The 19821-nt window shown below is 51.2% G+C and overlaps 1 protein-coding gene across 1 annotated transcript in view; it reads right to left on the bottom strand.

Annotated features, from left to right (window-relative positions):
* The window catches only part of SLC38A5 (solute carrier family 38 member 5), a 123561-nt gene that overhangs the window by 72114 nt on the left and 31626 nt on the right, over window positions 1-19821 (bottom strand). The window contains exons 2-6 of the mRNA XM_066579933.1: window positions 18248-18419; window positions 15529-15610; window positions 10661-10776; window positions 797-870; window positions 355-447 (exon numbers count right to left, since the gene is read on the bottom strand). Coding sequence (XP_066436030.1) covers window positions 355-447; window positions 797-870; window positions 10661-10776; window positions 15529-15610; window positions 18248-18342 — 460 coding nt within the window. The 5' untranslated portion in view covers window positions 18343-18419. The remainder of the gene's footprint in view (window positions 1-354; window positions 448-796; window positions 871-10660; window positions 10777-15528; window positions 15611-18247; window positions 18420-19821) is intronic.

The following is a 19821-nucleotide window of genomic DNA, read 5'->3' as shown; positions in this document are numbered from 1 at the left end:
GGGCTGGTGGTCTCATGCATGGAGTTAGTTTCTGCAGGAACGGGACATCTCTGTTCCAGCCGCAGCGGTCCGTCTTGGTATTACAGACCAGGTTTCCATTCATTTCAATGGGAAGATTGTATTACCAAGTGGAGAAATCAGGTCTGTTCACGCATGCGCCAGACCAGCGGGGGTCTCTGGGGACAGACCCCGGCCAATCTGCTCCTGATGACCTACCCAGAGAGGATGGACCATCAGTAGTTTACAACTAGACAACCCCTGTAAATGACTTCCCCATGAAATCGCTAGCAGTGTGATAGGAGCTAAAGTGGTGGCCGAAGGTTCCTGGAAGAAGAGAACGGCGCTGATACTCACTGCCCACATTATGCATGGTTATCACCAGCGCTGCCAGCACCTTCCCTGCTGGTCCGAAGGCTTTTTGTCCTAGCTGTTCATAGACGCGGGTACCTGCCAGGAGAGAGCAACCAACAAAGCAATAAGTAGGAAGTTCTGCGCTATTCCTTACTTTACACAGCAGGGGGCAGCAGTGAGCACCTCCAACCATGAAGAACATCTAAGATCTCTTCTCCATCTTCTGGCTCGATGGCATTCAGAATTATTACATTAAATGTCTTTATGGTGCTGGGAATGAGCACCGCGCCATTGTCAGGAACGGACCATGCGACTGGGAGAACGCTGGAGGTGCTGGTTGGACGAAGGGTTCACAAGAGGAAATACAGAACTTGCGCTATCCTTTCTGGTTATTCTTTAAGGAGACAGGTGACTACATAGAAGGAGAGAAGCCGCCGTCACTCACCCACAACAGCCGAGCACTTGAGGAGGAGGTGGATGGAGTAAGAAGACAGGAGAGCGATGGAGATCAAAAGGAACCTACAAAGGAGAGGAACAACCTTAACATCCTGTAGCAAGACCTACACCAACGTCAGTATAAGGAGGTGCGGAGGACCTTGTCTGGGCCGTCTGTATATAAGGAGGTGCGGAGGACCTTGTCTAGGCGGTCTGTATATAAGGAGGTGCGGAGGACCTTGTCTGGGCCGTCTGTATATAAGGAGGCGCGGAGGACCTTGTCTGGGCGGTCTGTATATAAGGAGGCGCGGAGGACTTTGTCTGGGCCGTCTGTATATAAGGAGGCGCGGAGGACCTTGTCTGGGCGGTCTGTATATAAGGAGGTGCGGAGGACCTTGTCTGGGCCGTCTGTATATAAGGAGGCGCGGAGGACCTTGTCTGGGCGGTCTGTATATAAGGAGGCGCGGAGGACCTTGTCTGGGCGGTCTGTATATAAGGAGGCGCGGAGGACCTTGTCTGGGCGGTCTGTATATAAGGAGGTGCGGAGGACCTTGTCTGGGCGGTCTGTATATAAGGAGGCGCGGAGGACCTTGTCTGGGCCGTCTGTATATAAGGAGGCGCGGAGGACCTTGTCTGGGCGGTCTGTATATAAGGAGGCGCGGAGGACCTTGTCTGGGCCGTCTGTATATAAGGAGGTGCGGAGGACCTTGTCTAGGCGGTCTGTATATAAGGAGGTGCGGAGGACCTTGTCTGGGCCGTCTGTATATAAGGAGGCGCGGAGGACCTTGTCTGGGCCGTCTGTATATAAGGAGGCGCGGAGGACTTTGTCTGGGCCGTCTGTATATAAGGAGGCGCGGAGGACCTTGTCTGGGCGGTCTGTATATAAGGAGGTGCGGAGGACCTTGTCTGGGCCGTCTGTATATAAGGAGGTGCGGAGGACCTTGTCTGGGCCGTCTGTATATAAGGAGGTGCGGAGGACCTTGTCTGGGCCGTCTGTATATAAGGAGGCGCGGAGGACCTTGTCTGGGCGGTCTGTATATAAGGAGGCGCGGAGGACCTTGTCTGGGCGGTCTGTATATAAGGAGGCGCGGAGGACCTTGTCTGGGCCGTCTGTAGATAAGGAGGCGAGGAGGACCTTGTCTAGGCGGTCTGTATATAAGGAGGTGCGGAGGACCTTGTCTGGGCGGTCTGTATATAACGAGGCGCGGAGGACCTTGTCTGGGCCGTCTGTATATAAGGAGGCGCGGTGGACTTTGTCTGGGCGGTCTGTATATAAGGAGGTGCGGAGGACCTTGTCTGGGCGGTCTGTATATAAGGAGGCGTGGAGGACCTTGTCTGGGCCGTCTGTATAAAAGGAGGCGAGGAGGACCTTGTCTAGGCGGTCTGTATATAAGGAGGTGCGGAGGACCTTGTCTGGGCCGTCTGTATATAAGGAGGCGCGGAGGACCTTGTCTGGGCGGTCTGTATATAAGGAGGCGCGGAGGACTTTGTCTGGGCGGTCTGTATATAAGGAGGCGCGGAGGACCTTGTCTGGGCGGTCTGTATTTAAGGAGGCGCGGAGGACCTTGTCTGGGCGGTCTGTATATAAGGAGGCACGGAGGACCTTGTCTGGGCCGTCTGTAGATAAGGAGGCGAGGAGAACCTTGTCTGGGTGGTCTGTATATAAGGAGGCGCGGAGGACCTTGTCTGGGCGGTCTGTATATAAGGAGGCGCAGAGAACTTTGTCTGGGCGGTCTGTATCTAAGGAGGCGCGGAGGACCTTGTCTGGGCGGTCTGTATAAAAGGAGGCGCGGAGGACCTTGTCTGAGCCGTCTGTATAAAAGGAGACGTGGAGGACCTTGTCTGGGTGGTCTGTATATAAGGAGGCGCGGAGGACCTTGTCTGGGCCGTCTGTATAAAAGGAGACGTGGAGGACCTTGTCTGGGCCGTCTGTATATAAGGAGGCGTGGAGGACCTTGTCTGGGCCGTCTGTATAAAAGGAGGCGCGGAGGACTTTGTCTGGGCCGACTGTATATAAGGAGGCGCGGAGGACCTTGTCCGGGCCGTCTGTATATAAGGAGGCGCGGAGGACCTTGTCTGGGCCGTCTGTATAAAAGGAGGCGCGGAGGACCTTTTCTGGGCCGTCTGTATATAAGGAGGCGCGGAGGACCTTGTCTGAGCCGTCTGTATATAAGGAGGCGCGGAGGACCTTGTCTGGGCCGTCTGTATGAAAGGAGGCGCGGAGGACCTTGTCTGGGCCGTCTGTATATAAGGAGGCGCGGAGGACCTTGTCTGGGCCGTCTGTTTATAAGGAGGCGCGGAGGACCTTGTCTGGGCCGTCTGTATAAAAGGAGGCGCGGAGGACCTTGTCTGGGCCGTCTGTATATAAGGAGGCGCGGAGGACCTTGTCTGGGCCGTCTGTATAAAAGGAGGCGCGGAGGACCTTGTCTGGGCCGTCTGTATATAAGGAGGCGCGGAGGACCTTGTCTGGGCCGTCTGCATAAAAGGAGGCGCGGAGGACCTTGTCTGGGCCGTCTGTATATAAGGAGGCGCGGAGGACCTTGTCTGGGCAGTCTGTATAAAAGGAGGTGCGGAGGACCTTGTCTGGGCCGTCTGTATATAACGAGGCGCGGAGGACCTTGTCTGGGCGGTCTGTAGAAAAGGAGGTGCGGAGGACCTTGTCTGGGCGGTCTGTATATAACGAGGCGCGGAGGACCTTGTCTGGGCCGTCTGTATATAAAGAGGCGCGGAGGACCTTGTCTGGGCGATCTCCTCGTGCCGCAATACCCCCATGAACATGGCCCGTTCTCAGAAGAGGTCATCAGTATGGGTGGGAATCCGCCGCCAGGGACCTATGTTGCCCAGCTGTTCACCGGGCTGGTGGTCTCATGCATGGAGTTAGTTTCTGCAGGAACGGGACATCTCTGTTCCAGCCGCAGCGGTCTGTCTTGGTATTACAGACCAGGTTTCCATTAATTTCAATGGGAAGATTGTATTACCAAGTGGAGAAATCAGGTCTGTTCACGCATGCGCCAGACCAGCGGGGGTCTCTGGGGACAGACCCCGGCCAATCTGCTCCTGATGACCTATCCAGAGAGGATGGACCATCAGTAGTTTACAACTAGACAACCCCTTTAAATGACTTCCCCATGAAATCGCTAGCAGTGTGATAGGAGCTAAAGTGGTGGCCGAAGGTTCCTGGAAGAAGAGAACGGCGCTGATACTCACTGCCCACATTATGCATGGTTATCACCAGCACTGGGACTGCAATAGTGGGTCACCTATTACTACTGGGACTGCAATAGTGGGTCACCTATTACTACTGGGACTGCAATAGGGGATCACCTATTACTACTGGGGCCGCAATAGGGGGTCACCTATTACTACTGGGGCCGCAATAGGGGGTCACCTATTACTACTGGGGCCGCAATAGGGGGTCACCTATTACTGCTGAGGCTGCAATAGGGGTTACCTATTACTACTGAGGCTGCAATAGGGGGTCACCTATTACTACTGAGGCTGCAATAGGGGGTCATCTATTACTACTGGGGCCAATATAGGGGATATTATTAGTGGAGCTACTGTTGAGGTCAGCATTGCTACTGAGGCCACTGTGGGGGACACTATTACTACTGTAGCCACCAATATAGGGGTCACTATTACTATTAGCGCCACTAATATAGGGGTCATTATTACTACTGGGGCTAATATAGGGAATGCTGTTACAACTGGAGACACCAATATAGGGACCACCTATTACTACTGGGGTCACAATAGGGGGTCACCTTTTACTACTGGGGCCGCAATGGGGGTTTTCAAAATCTCATCCACACGCTGTGGAAAAATCTGCACAAAACCCGTGTGGATATTGACATGTGGTGCTGGATTTAATTTTAAATATAATGTATATCAATAGCTCACCCAGTGTTCCTTCCTTTTTTTAAATTTTTTTAAAACGGCCCTGTCCCTAAGGTAAAAATAATATGTTGTGATAAGCCACGCCTCTAACCCCTCCCCTGACCACACCCTCTGTCCCATTTGCCGGATCCCCAAGAAACTTTTGCTTCAAAAAGGGCTCCATGGCTGAAAAAGCTTGGGAACCCTTCACAATCTTCCATATTGGACCTAAAAGATTTTCACACAAGTCCTAAAAGTAGATAAAGAACCAAATCAAAGAAATGACTCACAAATATCAGGACTGTCAATTATTTATTGAGGGAAGTGATCCAATATCACATGTCAGTGAGTGCCAAAGGTATGTGAACCTAGGAGATAATTGGAAGCTGTTTTGAATCACTGGATGACAAGGAAGAGTGAGCGGGCGACCTGTTGTATGTAAAGACCTTGGATCTATTGGAGTCTGATCTTCACAACATGTTTGTGGGGGTATCGTGGCACAAAGGAGATCCAGGAGGACCTCAGAAGATGAGTTGTTGATGATCAGGCTGGAAAAGGTTACAGAACCAACTGTAAAGAATCTGGACTCCCCCACTTCACAGACGGATTGTGTACAAAAGACCATAATTACCCTCCAGCAGCCATCGACCAACAGTGATCATGTCAAGAATAAAGTGAGTAATAGTCCATGAGGTCACAAAGGAACCCAAGGCAACCTCATAGAAAATAAAGGCCTAATGTCCATGAGTCCAACATCAGGACTGCCCATCTACGGTTTGCTGAAGATCACCTGCACGCATATTATCTATTTTTTGCTACAGCTCTGCCCTAACAACCAATCAGGTTGAATCAGCCAACCCAAACAACCAATCAGGTTGCTAGAATTGCTGAATACGGTAGAGCTGTAGCAGAAATTGATAATATGCTACCTGCACAAGCCAGAAGGCTAGTGGAAGAATGTTTTGTGGACGGATGAGACCAAGATAATGCTGCATGGCTTAAATGGGAAGAGCATAAAACCATGTCCATCTGGGCGCACAGCAGTGGTAGGCTCATGGTCATCTGGGAGCACGGCGGTAGTAGGGTCATGGTTTGTTGTATCCTGGCGCACGGCAGTCGTAGGGTCATGGTCATCTGGGTGCACGGCGGTGGTAGGATAGTGGCCATCTGGTAGGATCATAGTCATCTGCGTGCACAGCGGTGGTAGGATCATAGTCATCTGCGTGCACAGCGGTGGTAGGATCATAGTCATCTGGGTGCACGGCGGTGGTAGGATCATAGTCATCTGGGTGCACGGCGATGGTAGGATCATAGTCATCTGCGTGCACAGCGGTGGTAGGATCATAGTCATCTGGGCGCACGGCGGTGGTAGGATCATAGTCATCTACGTGCACGGCGGTGGTAGGATCATAGTCATCTGGGCGCACGGCGGTGGTAGGATCATAGTCATCTGCGTGCACCGCGGTGGTAGGATCATAGTCATCTGGGCGCACGGCGGTGGTAGGATCATAGTCATCTGCGTGCACAGCGGTGGTAGGATCATAGTCATCTACGTGCACAGCGGTGGTAGGATCATAGTCATCTGGGCGCACGGCGGTGGTAGGATCATAGTCATCTGGGCACACGGCGGTGGTAGGATCATAGTCATCTACGTGCACAGCGGTGGTAGGATCATAGTCATCTGCGTGCACAGCGGTGGTAGGATCATAGTCATCTGCGTGTACAGCGGTGGTAGGATCATAGTCATCTGGGCACACGGCGGTGGTAGGATCATAGTCATCTACGTGCACAGCGGTGGTAGGATCATAGTCATCTGCGTGCACAGGGGTGGTAGGATCATAGTCATCTGGGTACACGGTGGTGGTAGGATCATAGTCATCTACGTGCACAGCGGTGGTAGGATCATAGTCATCTGGGGGCACGGCGGTGGTAGGATCATAGTCATCTGAGTGCACGGCGGTGGTAGGATCATAGTCATCTGCGTGCACAGCGGTGGTAGGATCATAGTCATCTGGGCGCACGGCGGTGGTAGGATCATAGTCATCTACGTGCACAGTGGTGGTAGGATCATAGTCATCTGGGCGCACGGCGGTGGTAGGATCATAGTCATCTGGGTGCACGGCGATGGTAGGATCATAGTCATCTGCGTGCACAGCGGTGGTAGGATCATAGTCATCTGCGTGCACAGCGGTGGTAGGATCATAGTCATCTGGGCGCACGGCGGTGGTAGGATCATAGTCATCTGGGAACACGGCGGTGGTAGGATCATAGTCATTACGTGCACAACGGTGGTAGGATCATAGTCATCTAGGCACACGGCGGTGGTAGGATCATGGTTCGTTGCATCTGGGCACACGGCGGTGGTAGAATCATGGCTTGTTGCATCTGGGCGCATGGTGATGATAGGATCGTGGTTTGTTGCATCTGGGCGCACAGTGGTGGTAGGATCATGGTTATCTGGGCACACCGCGGTGGTAGGATCATGGTCATCTGGGTGCACAGCGGTGGTAGGATCATGGTCATCTGCGTACACAGCGGTGGTAGGCTCATGGTCATCTGGGCGCACGGTGTTAGGGTCATGGTTTGTTGCATCTGGGCACACGGCGGTGATAGGGTCATGGTTTGTTGCATCTGGGCGCACGGCGGTGATAGGGTCATGGTATGTTGCATCTGGGCGCACAGCGGTGGTAGGGTCATGGTCATCTGGGCACACAGCGGTGGTAGGATCATGGTCATCTGGGCGCACGGCGGTGATAGGATCGTGGTCATCTGGGCGCACGGCGGTGGTAGGATCGTGGTCATCTGGGCGCACGGCGGTGGTAGGATCGTGGTCATCTGGGCGCACGGCGGTGGTAGGATCGTGGTCATCTGGGCGCACGGCGGTGGTAGGATCGTGGTCATCTGGGCGCACGGCGGTGGTAGGATCGTGGTCATCTGGGCGCACGGCGGTGGTAGGATTGTGGTCATCTGGGCACATGGCGGTGATAAGGTTATGGTTTGTTGCATCTGGGCGCACGGCGGTGGTAGGGTCATGGTCATCTGGGCACACGGCGGTAGTAGGATCATGGTCATCTGGGCGCACGGAGGTGGTAGGGTCATGGTCATCTGGGCACACGGTGGTAGTAGGATCATGGTCATCTGAGCGCACGGAGGTGGTAGGGTCATGGTCATCTGGGCACACGGCGGTAGTAGGATCATGGTCATCTGGGCACACGGCGGTGATAGGGTCATGGTTTGTTGCATCTGGGTGCATGGCGGTGGTAGGATTGTGGTCACCTCGGCGCACGGTGGTGATAGGTCACGGTCATCTGGGCACACGGCAGTGTTAAGGTCATAGTCATCTGGGCGCACGGCGGTGGTAGGGTCATGGTCATCTGGGCGCACGGCGGTGGTAGGATTGTGATCACCTCGGCGCACGGCTGTGATAGATTACGGTCATCTGGGCCAGGACAGCGAGACATTTTTGATGGAACAATGAATTATGAATTTTACCAGAGAATTCTACAGGAAAATGTCAGGACATCCGTGAGCCGAATCTCCAGAGATGCGGGTCAAGCAGCGAGACAACGACCCAAAGCACACAAGCGCTTCTACAAAGGAATGGGTAAAGAATGAGGGTGAAGTCGTGACCCCACTGCTATAGTTTGTAGTGGAAGGACCTGAAGCTGCAGTGCATGGAAGGAAAACCACCAACATAGCAGAGCCAAAGATGCTGAGCGCGGAGGGAAGGGCTGCCATTCCAAGCCGATGTGCAGGACTTAACAATTACCGGGAACGTTTCAATGCCGTTGCTGCTGCACAAGGGGGTCACACCAGCTACTGAAAGCAAAGGTTCACATACTTCTTCCACACACAGACGTGTGATATTGGATCATTTTCAAATATAGCAAATTCTGAAGGGTTCACAAACTTTCAATGACGGCTGTATGCAGTAAGCTGGTAGTATATTTATATAGCAGATCAGCCTTATCTCTGTATAGTGGGTGGAGCAGCAGACCCCTTGCATGCACCATCTATGGGCCTCTTGCTTCCCAGTAGCTCCTCATAGAACTCCACATGTTTATATCTCACGGAGGCCGGCTGTGTATTTGCGCACTATGGGGCCTTCTATCTGTCAGAGTCTGGCTGTGTATCTGCTCTCTGTGGGACCTTCTATCTTTCAGAGGTCGGCTGTGTATCCGCTGTCTATGGGGCCTTCTACCTGTCGGAGACTGGCTGTGTATTCAATCTCTATGGGGCCTTCTACCTGTCGGAGGGCGGCCATGTATCCGCTCTCTATTGGGATTTCTACCTGTCGGAGACTGGTTGTGTATCTGCTCTCTATGGTGCCTTCTATCTGCTGAAGTCCGACTGTGTATCTGCTCACATTGGCGCCTTCTACCTGTCGGAGATCGTCTGTGTATCTGCTCTCTATGGCCCCTTCTACCTGTCGGAGACCGGTTGTGTACCTGTTCCCTATGGCGCGTTCTATCTGCCGGAGTCCGGCTGTGTATCTGCTCTCAACGGCGCGTTCTATCTGCCGGAGGCGGTCTGTGTATCTGCTCTTCTTGGTGCCTTCTATCTGCCAGAGGCCAGCTGTGTATCCGCTCTCTATGGCGCCTTCTATCTGCCGGAGGCTGTCTGTGTATCCGCTCTCTATGGCACCTTCTATCTGCCGGAGGCTGTCTGTGTATCTGCTCTCTACGGCACCTTCTATCTGCCGGAGGCTGTCTGCGTATCCGCTCTCTATGGCACCTTCTACCTGTCGGAGGCTGGCTATGTATCTGCCCTCCATGGCGCCTTCTATCTGCCGGAGGCTGGCTATGTATCTGCCCTCCATGGCGCCTTCTATCTGCCGGAGGCTGTCTGTGTATCCGCTCTCCATGGTGCCTTTTATCTGCCGGAGGCTGTCTGTGTATCCGCTCTTTATGGCCCTTTCTATCTGTCGGAGGCCGGCTGTATATCTGCTCTCTATGGTGCCTTCTACCTGTCGGAGACCGGCTGTATATCTGCTCTCCCTGGTGCCTTCTATCTCCTGGAGGCCGGCTGTGTATCCGCTCTCTATGGCGTCTTCTACCTGTCGGAGACCGGCTGTATATCTGCTCTCCCTGGCGCCTTCTATCTGCCGGAGGCTGGCTGTGTATCTGCTCTCTATGGTGCCTTCTATCTCCTGGAGGCCAGCTGTGTATCTGCTCTCCAGGGCGTTCTATCTGCCGGAGGCCGGCTGTGTATCCGCTCTCTATGGCGCCTTCTACCTGTCGGAGACCGGCTGTGTATCTGCTCTCCAGGGCGTTCTATCTGCCGGAGGCTGGCTGTGTATCCGCTCTCTATGGCGCCTTCTATCTGCCGGAGGCTGGCTGTGTATCCGCTCTCTATGGCGCCTTCTATCTGCCGGAGGCCGGCTGTGTATCCGCTCTCTATGGCGCCTTCTATCTGCCGGAGGCCGGTTGTGTATCTGCTCTCTACGGCGCCTTCTATCTGCCGGAGGCTGGTTGTATATTCGCTCTCCATGGTGCCTTATATCTGCCGGAGGCTGTCTGTGTATCCGCTCTCCATGGCGCCTTCTATCTGCCGGAGGCTGGCTGTATATTCACTCTCCATGGCGCCTTATATCTGCTGGAGGCTGGTTGTGTATCCGCTCTCCATGGCGCCTTCTATCTGCTGGAGGGCGGTTGTGTATCCGCTCTCTATGGCGCCTTCTATCTGCCGGAGGGCGGTTGTGTATCTGCTCTCTACGGCGCCTTCTATCTGCCGGAGGCTGGCTGTATATTCACTCTCCATGGCGCCTTATATCTGCTGGAGGCCGGTTGTGTATCCGCTCTCCATGGCGCCTTCTATCTGCCGGAGGCTGGCTGTGTATTCGATCCCCATGAGGCCATGTGCAGTGTGGTGGGAATCTCGGTCTGTAATCCGTCTACCAGCAGCTGCTCATCGTCCTTCTGCTTGCACAAGCTGTTCACGGAGGGGACTTTCCTAAGCTGATAGCATGGAGGACTGCAGCCAGCGGGTGAATACTTACACAAACAGAATGATCCCGGTGTTGGACATTGCGAAGGCCAGGCCCAGGATCCCACTACCCATGATGGCGTTGCTCAGGTTAAATACTGACATCCCAAAAGACGTCTTGCCATCAAACTGTGGAAGAAGCAGAGCAGGGTGTGAGACGCTGGCGGTGACTGATGTCAGTATGTTCTTACAGAAGACATAACGCTACGGAGCTCCACAATGAGGTCTTACAGCAGTCGTGCCCAACGGACTCCACTTGTGTGCTGACGGCTGCTGACTTGACCTGTCAGTGGCGTAGTCATAGAGCATTTCCCTGAAAATCACAGCCACTCCCCATGGGGGGCAGAAAGCCACAGCATGTCCCCCCTACACCACAAGCAAATACCAGGACAGCTAAGGTCACTCTACAGAAAGCCCCCCAGATCAAAGCTTCTTGGACCCCATGAGTGTGACATGAAGGAGAATCAGATATTGGGGTTTCTCTGGAGTCGACCTTTAACCCTAAACTTCCTTAACCCCTTTGCATCCACCATCTGTGTATATATATGTCCTAACTGTTGATGCACCGTGCAGCTGGGATGTCTATATACGTCTCGTTATAGCATCCTGCTGACACTTTGTCATTTCTACTCTTATGAAGGGCCGGGGTTGTAATGATCAGCTCTCAGCAATGAAAAGTGATGAACATGGCGGTTGAGGCGAGACAAATTACCAGCTGATGACCGGAGATGCCAAAGTATAGAAAATGGAGCTCTTTGTCCCCGTCTGCCAGTGATGATGGGCTAGTCAGAGATTTGGTACTGCTATGAAGAGTCGTGGTCAAAAGCTTTGAGACAAATATTGGTTTTCACAAAGTTTTCTGCTTTCGTGTTTTTTCGATCTGTTGGATGTTTCTCCGGTTACTGAAGTACAATTAGAAGCATTTCATTCGTTTTTACAATTGACAAATCCATTATGTTTAGGCAAGGACCCCATATTTACAGTGTTGATCCTTCTAGACTTCTGCACTTCGGACATGTTGGATATTGACTTCTGGGCCAAATACGCACTGGTGACAACCCGTACCTCCTAATCACTGCTTGCAGGTTATCATAATTTCTAGGTTTTTGTTTGTCCGCTCCGTTTTTTAGGATTAACCATAGATTCTCAATGGGCTGAGATTTGAGGAGTTTCCTGGCCATGGATCCAAAATGGCACCGAACGGCTTAGTTCTCACTTCTGCCTTGTGACACAGGGCTCCATCATGCTTCAAAAAGCCTTGGTCATCACCAAATGGATGCTCCTGGGTGGCTGAGAGAAGTAGCATCCATTTGGTGATGAACAGGGCTTTTTACAGCATGATGGAGCCCATGTCACAAGGCAGAAGTGAGAACTAAGCGGCTTGGTGACATTTTGGATACATGGAAACTCCCCAAATCTCAGAATCTGGGGTGAATCCTCAAAATGCAGGTGGACAAACAAAAACCCAGAAATTGTGACTAACTGCAAGCAGTGATTAGGAGGAACAGGTCATCAGTCAGGATTTGGTCCAGATGCTGATATCCAGGCTGTCAGGGTGAAGTGTAGAAGTCTTGGAGGGTCAACACTGTAAATATGGGGCCTTTGCCGAAACTTGATGGATTTGAAAATTAAAGTGTAAAAGCTACTGAAATGCTTGGAACTTACTTCAGTACCCAGCTGTGTGGGGGGCCGTCTCATCGGTTCCTCATTTGGCAGTATGGCCGCCTGCATGCGGAGGTGCTCCATGTTTGCCCCCCGAGTCAGTAAGTATCTGGCCGTTTTCACTGATTGTTTTTATATTCCCCTTTCTGTGATACAGTAACCAAAGGAACATCTAAAAACACTGAAGCAGAAAACTTTGTGAAAAACAAAGTTTGGGTCAGTCTCACAAGTTTTGACCATGACTGTTCAGCTTTAAGGAGGTTGTTGTCTTATAAATTTATTTAATCTACTTTATTACATTGGATTCAAATGAGAAAAGAAAGCAGACAATTTGACTTTCATCCTCTGTCTGCCCATTCTTCTCTATACAAAAAGTACGAGTAAATGGTCCTAGCGCAGTCCTGGCACCACAAGGAGGCACAGACACCAAGAAGGGAAGTTAACTCCTAGAATTGTTTAAAATCCATGACATTTTGATGTGGACATGAATGAAGCTGGTGATGAAGGGGGAAACCTTTGCAGCGTTCCCTTTACTGCCTTCGGTTCAGTGAAGGTACAAGACGCCACGGCAGCTTTCTGTCTTTCTCCTTAGTTGTCTGGAGACAAAGCGAGCTGAACCATGAGAGAAGGCTATCAGGCGTCGCACACTTACTGGCGATGAAGGCAACACACTGAGAGCCTCAATAACCGGAGAAAAGAGCCATGAAGAAATAACGAGACTAAGGACAAGTGCAAAGTCTCTGAGGGTTCTGCACCGTGGAGCGACTAAGGAAACCCCGTTGTGACTATCAACGGTTATTTGTATTATAAAGTGGCTATTTCTGTCATCTCTCGTCTCCAGCCGACTATGTTGGAATTGGTTGCAATCAAAACCTATACAAATGTAAAAATACTTCCGAGGGGAGAAGGAATGGTGGATTCCAGTGGTAGCCGTTTCCTCAGATGCCCAATGATGAGTGCCGCTCCCATATGGCTGCGTGACTGATATTCATCAGATTAGCCTTCAGAATCCACAAGCTTTATTTTCATGGCTTGTTTCTGTCCCATTTTTAGCCCAAATATAGTCATTAAAGGGCCACTCTGGCGAAAACACCCTAACCTGATTGCCTGTCACACTCTGGAGGTCTCCTCTGTGCATGTTGCTTCCATGCAGTGCAGCCCCCCGGTCCGATACTTACCAGCCACCATCTAGATGGTGAGATTTTTTGGTTTTACTTCTACATCAATGCCATAATAGCTGCATCATAAATGAATTTTTTTTTTAAATCAAAGTTCCTAAACATGCCGTAAAAAAGTGTTGCCTTGAGCACTTATTTTAGGTTACCTTCCAAAAAACATGAATATAAGTCTATGATGCCTTCATGTTTTAAGAATAGCAAGGACGGAGACCTCCACCTCGTGACTTCAGCTTGGTATGTTATCAATGAGGTTCACCAATATCTGCAGTTGGCCATAGACATGAGATGAGACAAAAATGGGGATAACAAAGTGATGGTTGACCCTCTGGAAGTTTCTCCCATCTGCTCAGCCAGAGTGACCATTTGTTCTTGGTCTCCTCACTTACAAAGACCCTTCTCCCCCTTAGTTTGGGGGTTGGTGGCTCTACGAAGAGTTCTGGTTGTTCTTCCACGTAAGAATTATGGAGGCTGCTGGGTTCTTGGTCACCTCTCTTAAAAGACCCTTCTCCCCCTTAGTTTTTTTTTTTTTTTTGGGGGGGGGGTTAGGGGGGCTGCTCTAGGAAGTGTCCCGTCCCGGTGGTTCTTCCATGTAAATATTATGGGGGCCGGTGGGCTCTTGGTCACCTCTGTTACCGAGACCCTTCTCCTCCTTAGTCTGGTGGGTCGGTGGCTCTAGGACGAGTCCTGGTTGTTCTTCCATGTAAGTATTATGGGGGCTGCTGGGCTCTTAGTCACCTCTGTTACCGAGACCCTTCTCCTCCTTAGTCTGGTGGGTCGGTGGCTCTAGAACGAGTCCTGTTTGTTCTTCCATGTAAGTATTATGGGGGCCGCTGGGCTCTTGGTCACCTGTCTTACCGAGACCCTTCTCCTCCTTAGTCTGGTGGGTCGGCAGCTCTAGGACGAGTCCTGGTTGTTCTTCCATGTAAGTATTATGGGGGCCGCTGGGCTCTTGGTCACCTGTCTTACCAAGACCCTTCTCCTCCTTAGTCTGGTGGGTCGGTGGCTCTAGGACGAGTCCTGTTTGTTCTTCCATGTAAGTATTATGGGGGCCGCTGGGCTCTTGGTCACCTGTCTTACCGAGACCCTTCTCCTCCTTAGTCTGGTGGGTCGGCAGCTCTAGGACGAGTCCTGGTTGTTCTTCCATGTAAGTATTATGGGGCCACTGGGCTCTTGGGAAGATAGGCATCAGAGGTATCGTTCTTCTCAAGGTTGGTCAGAGCAGATCTTAAACAAGAACATTTTGGTATATACCACTTTTTGCTCTTTGGTTTCATCCTTTCTGGTAACAGTGCCGATCTAACTGGACTTCCACATTGCTGATGTTACTGAAGAAGCTAATTTGATATTTTAAATCTACCTAAAGGCATTCTTTATTTTTACCAGAAATGTGGTTGTGCCAGAATTAGAAGCCACTTCCCTCTACACATGATAGATTGGTGAGGGTCTGACCATTGGGACCCTATGAATCATGTGAACAGGGGTCCCAAGAACCCCTGCATGAATGGAGTGCTGTTGCATGTGTTGACCGCATGGGATGGCTGGACAAACGGTTGAATAACGATTTCCAGCAGTCTCATTACAGTGAATGTAGCAGTGCTCTGTGTGCTCCTGCTGCTGCTCCATTTATGCAAGGATCTTCCGGATCCCTGTTCTTGGGATTGGTAGGGGTCCCAGCTGGTGGACCCTCAATCATAACTTGTAAAGCTACAATCCCTTTAATATGGAAGATGGGAATAGAGAAGATTGCAGTCTGAGTCTTGCCAAACTAATCTGCCTTTTCTCTAATTTAGCCTAAAGATGACAACGTGATGCTGGTTGCTGAGGAGCGGCTGTCTGACAACCCCACCACAAAAGCTGGAGCTATAGGCAATATGCGAAGAGCAACAACTCTTTCTCAAATGACTCCACTTAATTTCTCTGTCCTGATAGAAGAGATGAAGGAGCTGCAAAGACGCCGCGTCGATCACCTCCTCAACCTACCTAGAAGAGACATGGATGCAGACAATATAAAGGGGCATTACTTGTAGGAGCTGCTACTTACGTCAGTGAACTGAGTTTTCTGACTTGAGACATGTTGCAGGAAGCCCTCTTGCTCCTGGCTGACAGCTTCCTCTGCCTCATATCTGAAATAAAACATACATGCATGTCTAATCACATGGAGGACACGCGTGTGTGGAGCATATCATCCGACCACCTGCGATTGTTCCAGCAAGAGAAACCACGTAATCCTGTAGATATGAGACCTAGCTGACAAAAATACATGATGTTACTGCAAGCTTTCAAACCTCTCAGGATCCTTCCTCAGGCAGAATGAAACAGATCTGGGTGGGCTGTGTATGTCTCTCTCTATATCTATCTATCTGAAAAAGCATAGACATAACCATACCAGAAAAGTAAATACTTAATCCGTCCACTGGTAAGGAATGTGACTGTTTTATGACCCCATATTGGTGTTAGGGGGTTGCAGGCCTGTGTGTTATCTCTCCTTCAGACCTGCAAATAAGGAAGATGAAACAATACCTCTGCAGCGCCACCTATTGGATGTAAGCATTCCTTCAAATCAATGTATGACTTTTTACCAAGTCTGTAAAACTATGATTGTTAATAGCGCCCATTCTGGGTGCTCTCCTTGGGGAGAGACGATGCCATCCCCCGACCCACTGACCCCCAGGTGTCTCCAACCCCCCCCCCCCCCCCCCGGACGCCCTCCCTATGGACACCCCTCTTCAGACCTTTCATATTCTCCACTGATGCAAGAACCCCGCTCTGAGCTTCATTGCATTCTCGAGGGTATCAATAAAGCCATAAATTTGTACTCCCAAATTCTTCTGTGACACTGCAACCTGAAGTTGCCCTTCAGTATGATAACTCTCATCTGTTCTATGTTGTGTCCGCCACAGGTAAGTCTGTCTTTCCCTCTCTAATTGTATGGCAATGAGATCTCATCCTCGCTTTAAGTTTCTGCCCTGTTTCTCCAACATAAAGCCCCCAACAGGACATTTACTGCCCCGGATCAGGTACACAACATCAGGCGTGGAACATGTGAATGGAGATATACTGCATTATATACAGGGCTGATTCTGTGATGCCGATCACTGCAGGGCTCCGGAATACTCCAGAAATCACTGTCTGTCACACAGGTCACCATGCAAACCACAAATACAAGTTACAGCTGTATCATGCAGAGAAGAAGCCGTATACCAACACAATCCACAAGCGCCGGCATCTTCTCTGGGCCAAAGCTCATTTACAATGGACTGAGGCAGAATGGGGAGCTGTTCTGTGGGCAGAGGAATCACAATGTGAAATTATTTTCGGACACGACGAACGCTGCCTTGTGAACTCAAGAGAAACAATCCAGCTTGTTAACAGCACACAGTCTTGCCTCTCTGATGTTATGGGGGTGCATTGGTGCTTATGGCATGGGCAGCTTCCACATGCTGACCGGCACTATCAATTATAAGTACTATATAGAGGTTGTAGAACAAGATATCCAAACAATGTCTCCTTTAGGCCAATGAAAAAAACCGCATGGCTTCACAGGAGAAGAGTCCGGGGTGAACCGGCCGCCTGCAGTCCAGACCTTCCACCACATACTACATCCATCACAGCAGCTTCACAGGAGAAGAGTCCGGGGTGCACCGGCCGCCTGCAGTCCAGACCTTCCACCATATACTACATCCATCACAACAGCATGGCTTCACAGGAGAAGAGTCCGGGGTGAACCAGCCGCCTGCAGTCCAGACCTTCCACCACATACTACATCCATCACAGCAGCTTCACAGGAGAAGAGTCCGGGGTGAACCGGCCGCCTGCAGTCCGGACCTTCCACCATATACTACATCCATCACAACGGCATCACAGAAGAAGAGTCCGGAGTGAACCGACCGCCTGCAGTCGAGACCTTCCACCATATACTACATCCATCACAACGGCATCACAGGAGAAGAGTCCGGGGTGAAACGGCCGCCTGCAGTCCTGTCCTTCCACAACATAGTCCGGGGTGAACCAACTGCATGCAGTCCGGACCTTCCACCATATACTACATCCATCACTACAGCTTCACAGAAGAAGAGTCCGGAGTGAACCGACCGCCTGCAGTCCAGACCTTCCACCATATACTACATCCATCACAACAGCATGGCTTCACAGGAGAAGAGTCCGGGGTGAACCGGCCACCTGCAGTCCAGACCTTCCACCATATACTACATCCATCACAACAGCTTCACAGGATAAGGGTCCGGGGTGAACCGGCCACCTGCAGTCCAGTCCTTCCACCATATACTACATCCAACACAACAGCTTCACAGGATAAGGGTCCGGGGTGAACCGGCCACCTGCAGTCCAGTCCTTCCACCATATACTACATCCAACACAACAGCATGGCTTCACAGGAGAAGAGTCCGGGGTGAACCGGCCACCTGCAGTCCAGACCTTCCACCATATACTACATCCATCACAACAGCATGGCTTCACAGGAGAAGAGTCCGGGGTGAACCGACCGCCTGCAGTCCGGACCTTCCACCATATACTACATCCATCACAACCGCTTCACAGGAGTAGAGTCCGGGGTGAACCGGCCACCTGCAGTCCAGACCTTCCACTATATACTACATCCATCACAACAGCAACCTCCTCCCCCCCCCCCCCCCACCCAACATGTTCTGCTGCGGATATAACATGGGGAGATCTACAGATCATTACATTCTGGTTTCTCTTCTATTTCACTGCTTTGCATTTGCTCTTGCAGCTTTTCTTACCCCTCCAGAGTCGCTCGGTCGGTGTTCAGGCTTTCTGACATGCTTTTGTTCAACATACAAGAATCTTCACTTTCCTCCAAGTTGTTCATTTCCATAATGAGTCCCCGGCGCCTTTAATGTTGAACTGAGGAGACAGATTGGGATTGAAGAGGTGATGCTGGAAGCCGTGACCCTGCGGGGACACAAGACATCAGCAATTATGTATCCCAATCACCACTTTGGCTACATTCACCTCGGCGGCTCCGAGCTGCCACCGACCAACCATGATCTATTAGTATTTGGGCATGAACGTGCCTACCCTCAAATAGACACCCATCAGCTGTATGAAGCGGGCATCATACCCAGCGCATGGCGGCTCTAACTACTTCTATTCTGCAGTCAAAGCCACATGTAAGGCAGAAAAAAGGTACAATAAGACCATTTTGTGTTTACATTTCTTTTGGGTAAAAAAACAAAACAATCAGTAAAAAAAAGCACATAAGTGATCTGATGGCATCCGTAACGTCTGAACTAGTAACAGATCACCTTCTTCATCCCACTTCGCACTGCAAGTAAAGCATGCACAGCAGAACGGCTTCTTTTGGGATCCCATATCCTAAAGAAATAATTTCAAGAAAATTGAATAAAAATTGATCAAAACGTTCTGTGCGCCCGAAGCGCTGCCAATGAAGGCCGCAGCCCAGCGCACAAACAGCAAGTCCTCACACTGGAAAAACAAAGTTATGGGAGTCGGAAAAGGGGGGAAAGACAGAAGTTTGCTTCAAAAAATTAAAAAGGAAGACAAGCGGGTTTTTGAGTAGTACAAGATACAATAAACGGAATGCAGCGACCGGCACGGCGCACCGCGACCCGAGCAAAGCTGAACTCCCCCAAAAAAAAAAAACGGAGGTTTTTTTAGCTGTTTTCCAGGATGTTGTAGAGGAGGCCAAAAATACCACGTATCCCCCAAGAAAGTCCTCAAACAGGTCGACAGAAAAATAAAAGCTGTGGCTCTCCAATGGTTGAAGCAGCGGAGGCGCTGACCATCACCGGGCGCCGACCATCACCGGGCGCCGACCATCACCGGGCGCCGACCATCACTGGGCGCCGACCATCACCGGGCGCCGACCATCACCGGGCGCCGACCATCAATCACTGGGCGCCGACCATCACCGGGCGCCGAACATCACCGGGCGCCGACCATCACCGGGCGCCGACCATCACCGGGCGCCGACAATCAATCACTGGGCGCCGACCATCAATCACTGGGCGCCGACCATCACCGGGCGCCGACCATCACCGGGCGCCGACCATCACCGGGCGCCGACACGATTTCACTGTCCTCTGAAGGAACGTCTGATTTGTCATTATTACGGTTCACTTATTTTTTTACTTTTTTTTCCTGTGCAAAAAAGAAAGCGAACTAGCGGCAAAATGCAGTTCTTCATCTGTTCTCACACTGTGGGGCTCATTGGCTCCTAAATATCTGATGCTATGCCCGGGCATGCTGGGAGTTGTAGTCTGACTGGAGGCCCACTTGGGTAGACATCCGGTGAGGCTCGCACTCCGTGTTCTCCTGTATACAGTTACACTTC

This window comes from Eleutherodactylus coqui, chromosome 10 (assembly GCF_035609145.1).
Source record: "Eleutherodactylus coqui strain aEleCoq1 chromosome 10, aEleCoq1.hap1, whole genome shotgun sequence".
Taxonomy (NCBI): domain Eukaryota; kingdom Metazoa; phylum Chordata; class Amphibia; order Anura; family Eleutherodactylidae; genus Eleutherodactylus; species Eleutherodactylus coqui.
The sequence above is the reverse complement of the archived record's forward strand: the minus strand, read 5'-3'. Positions and strand labels throughout refer to the sequence as shown.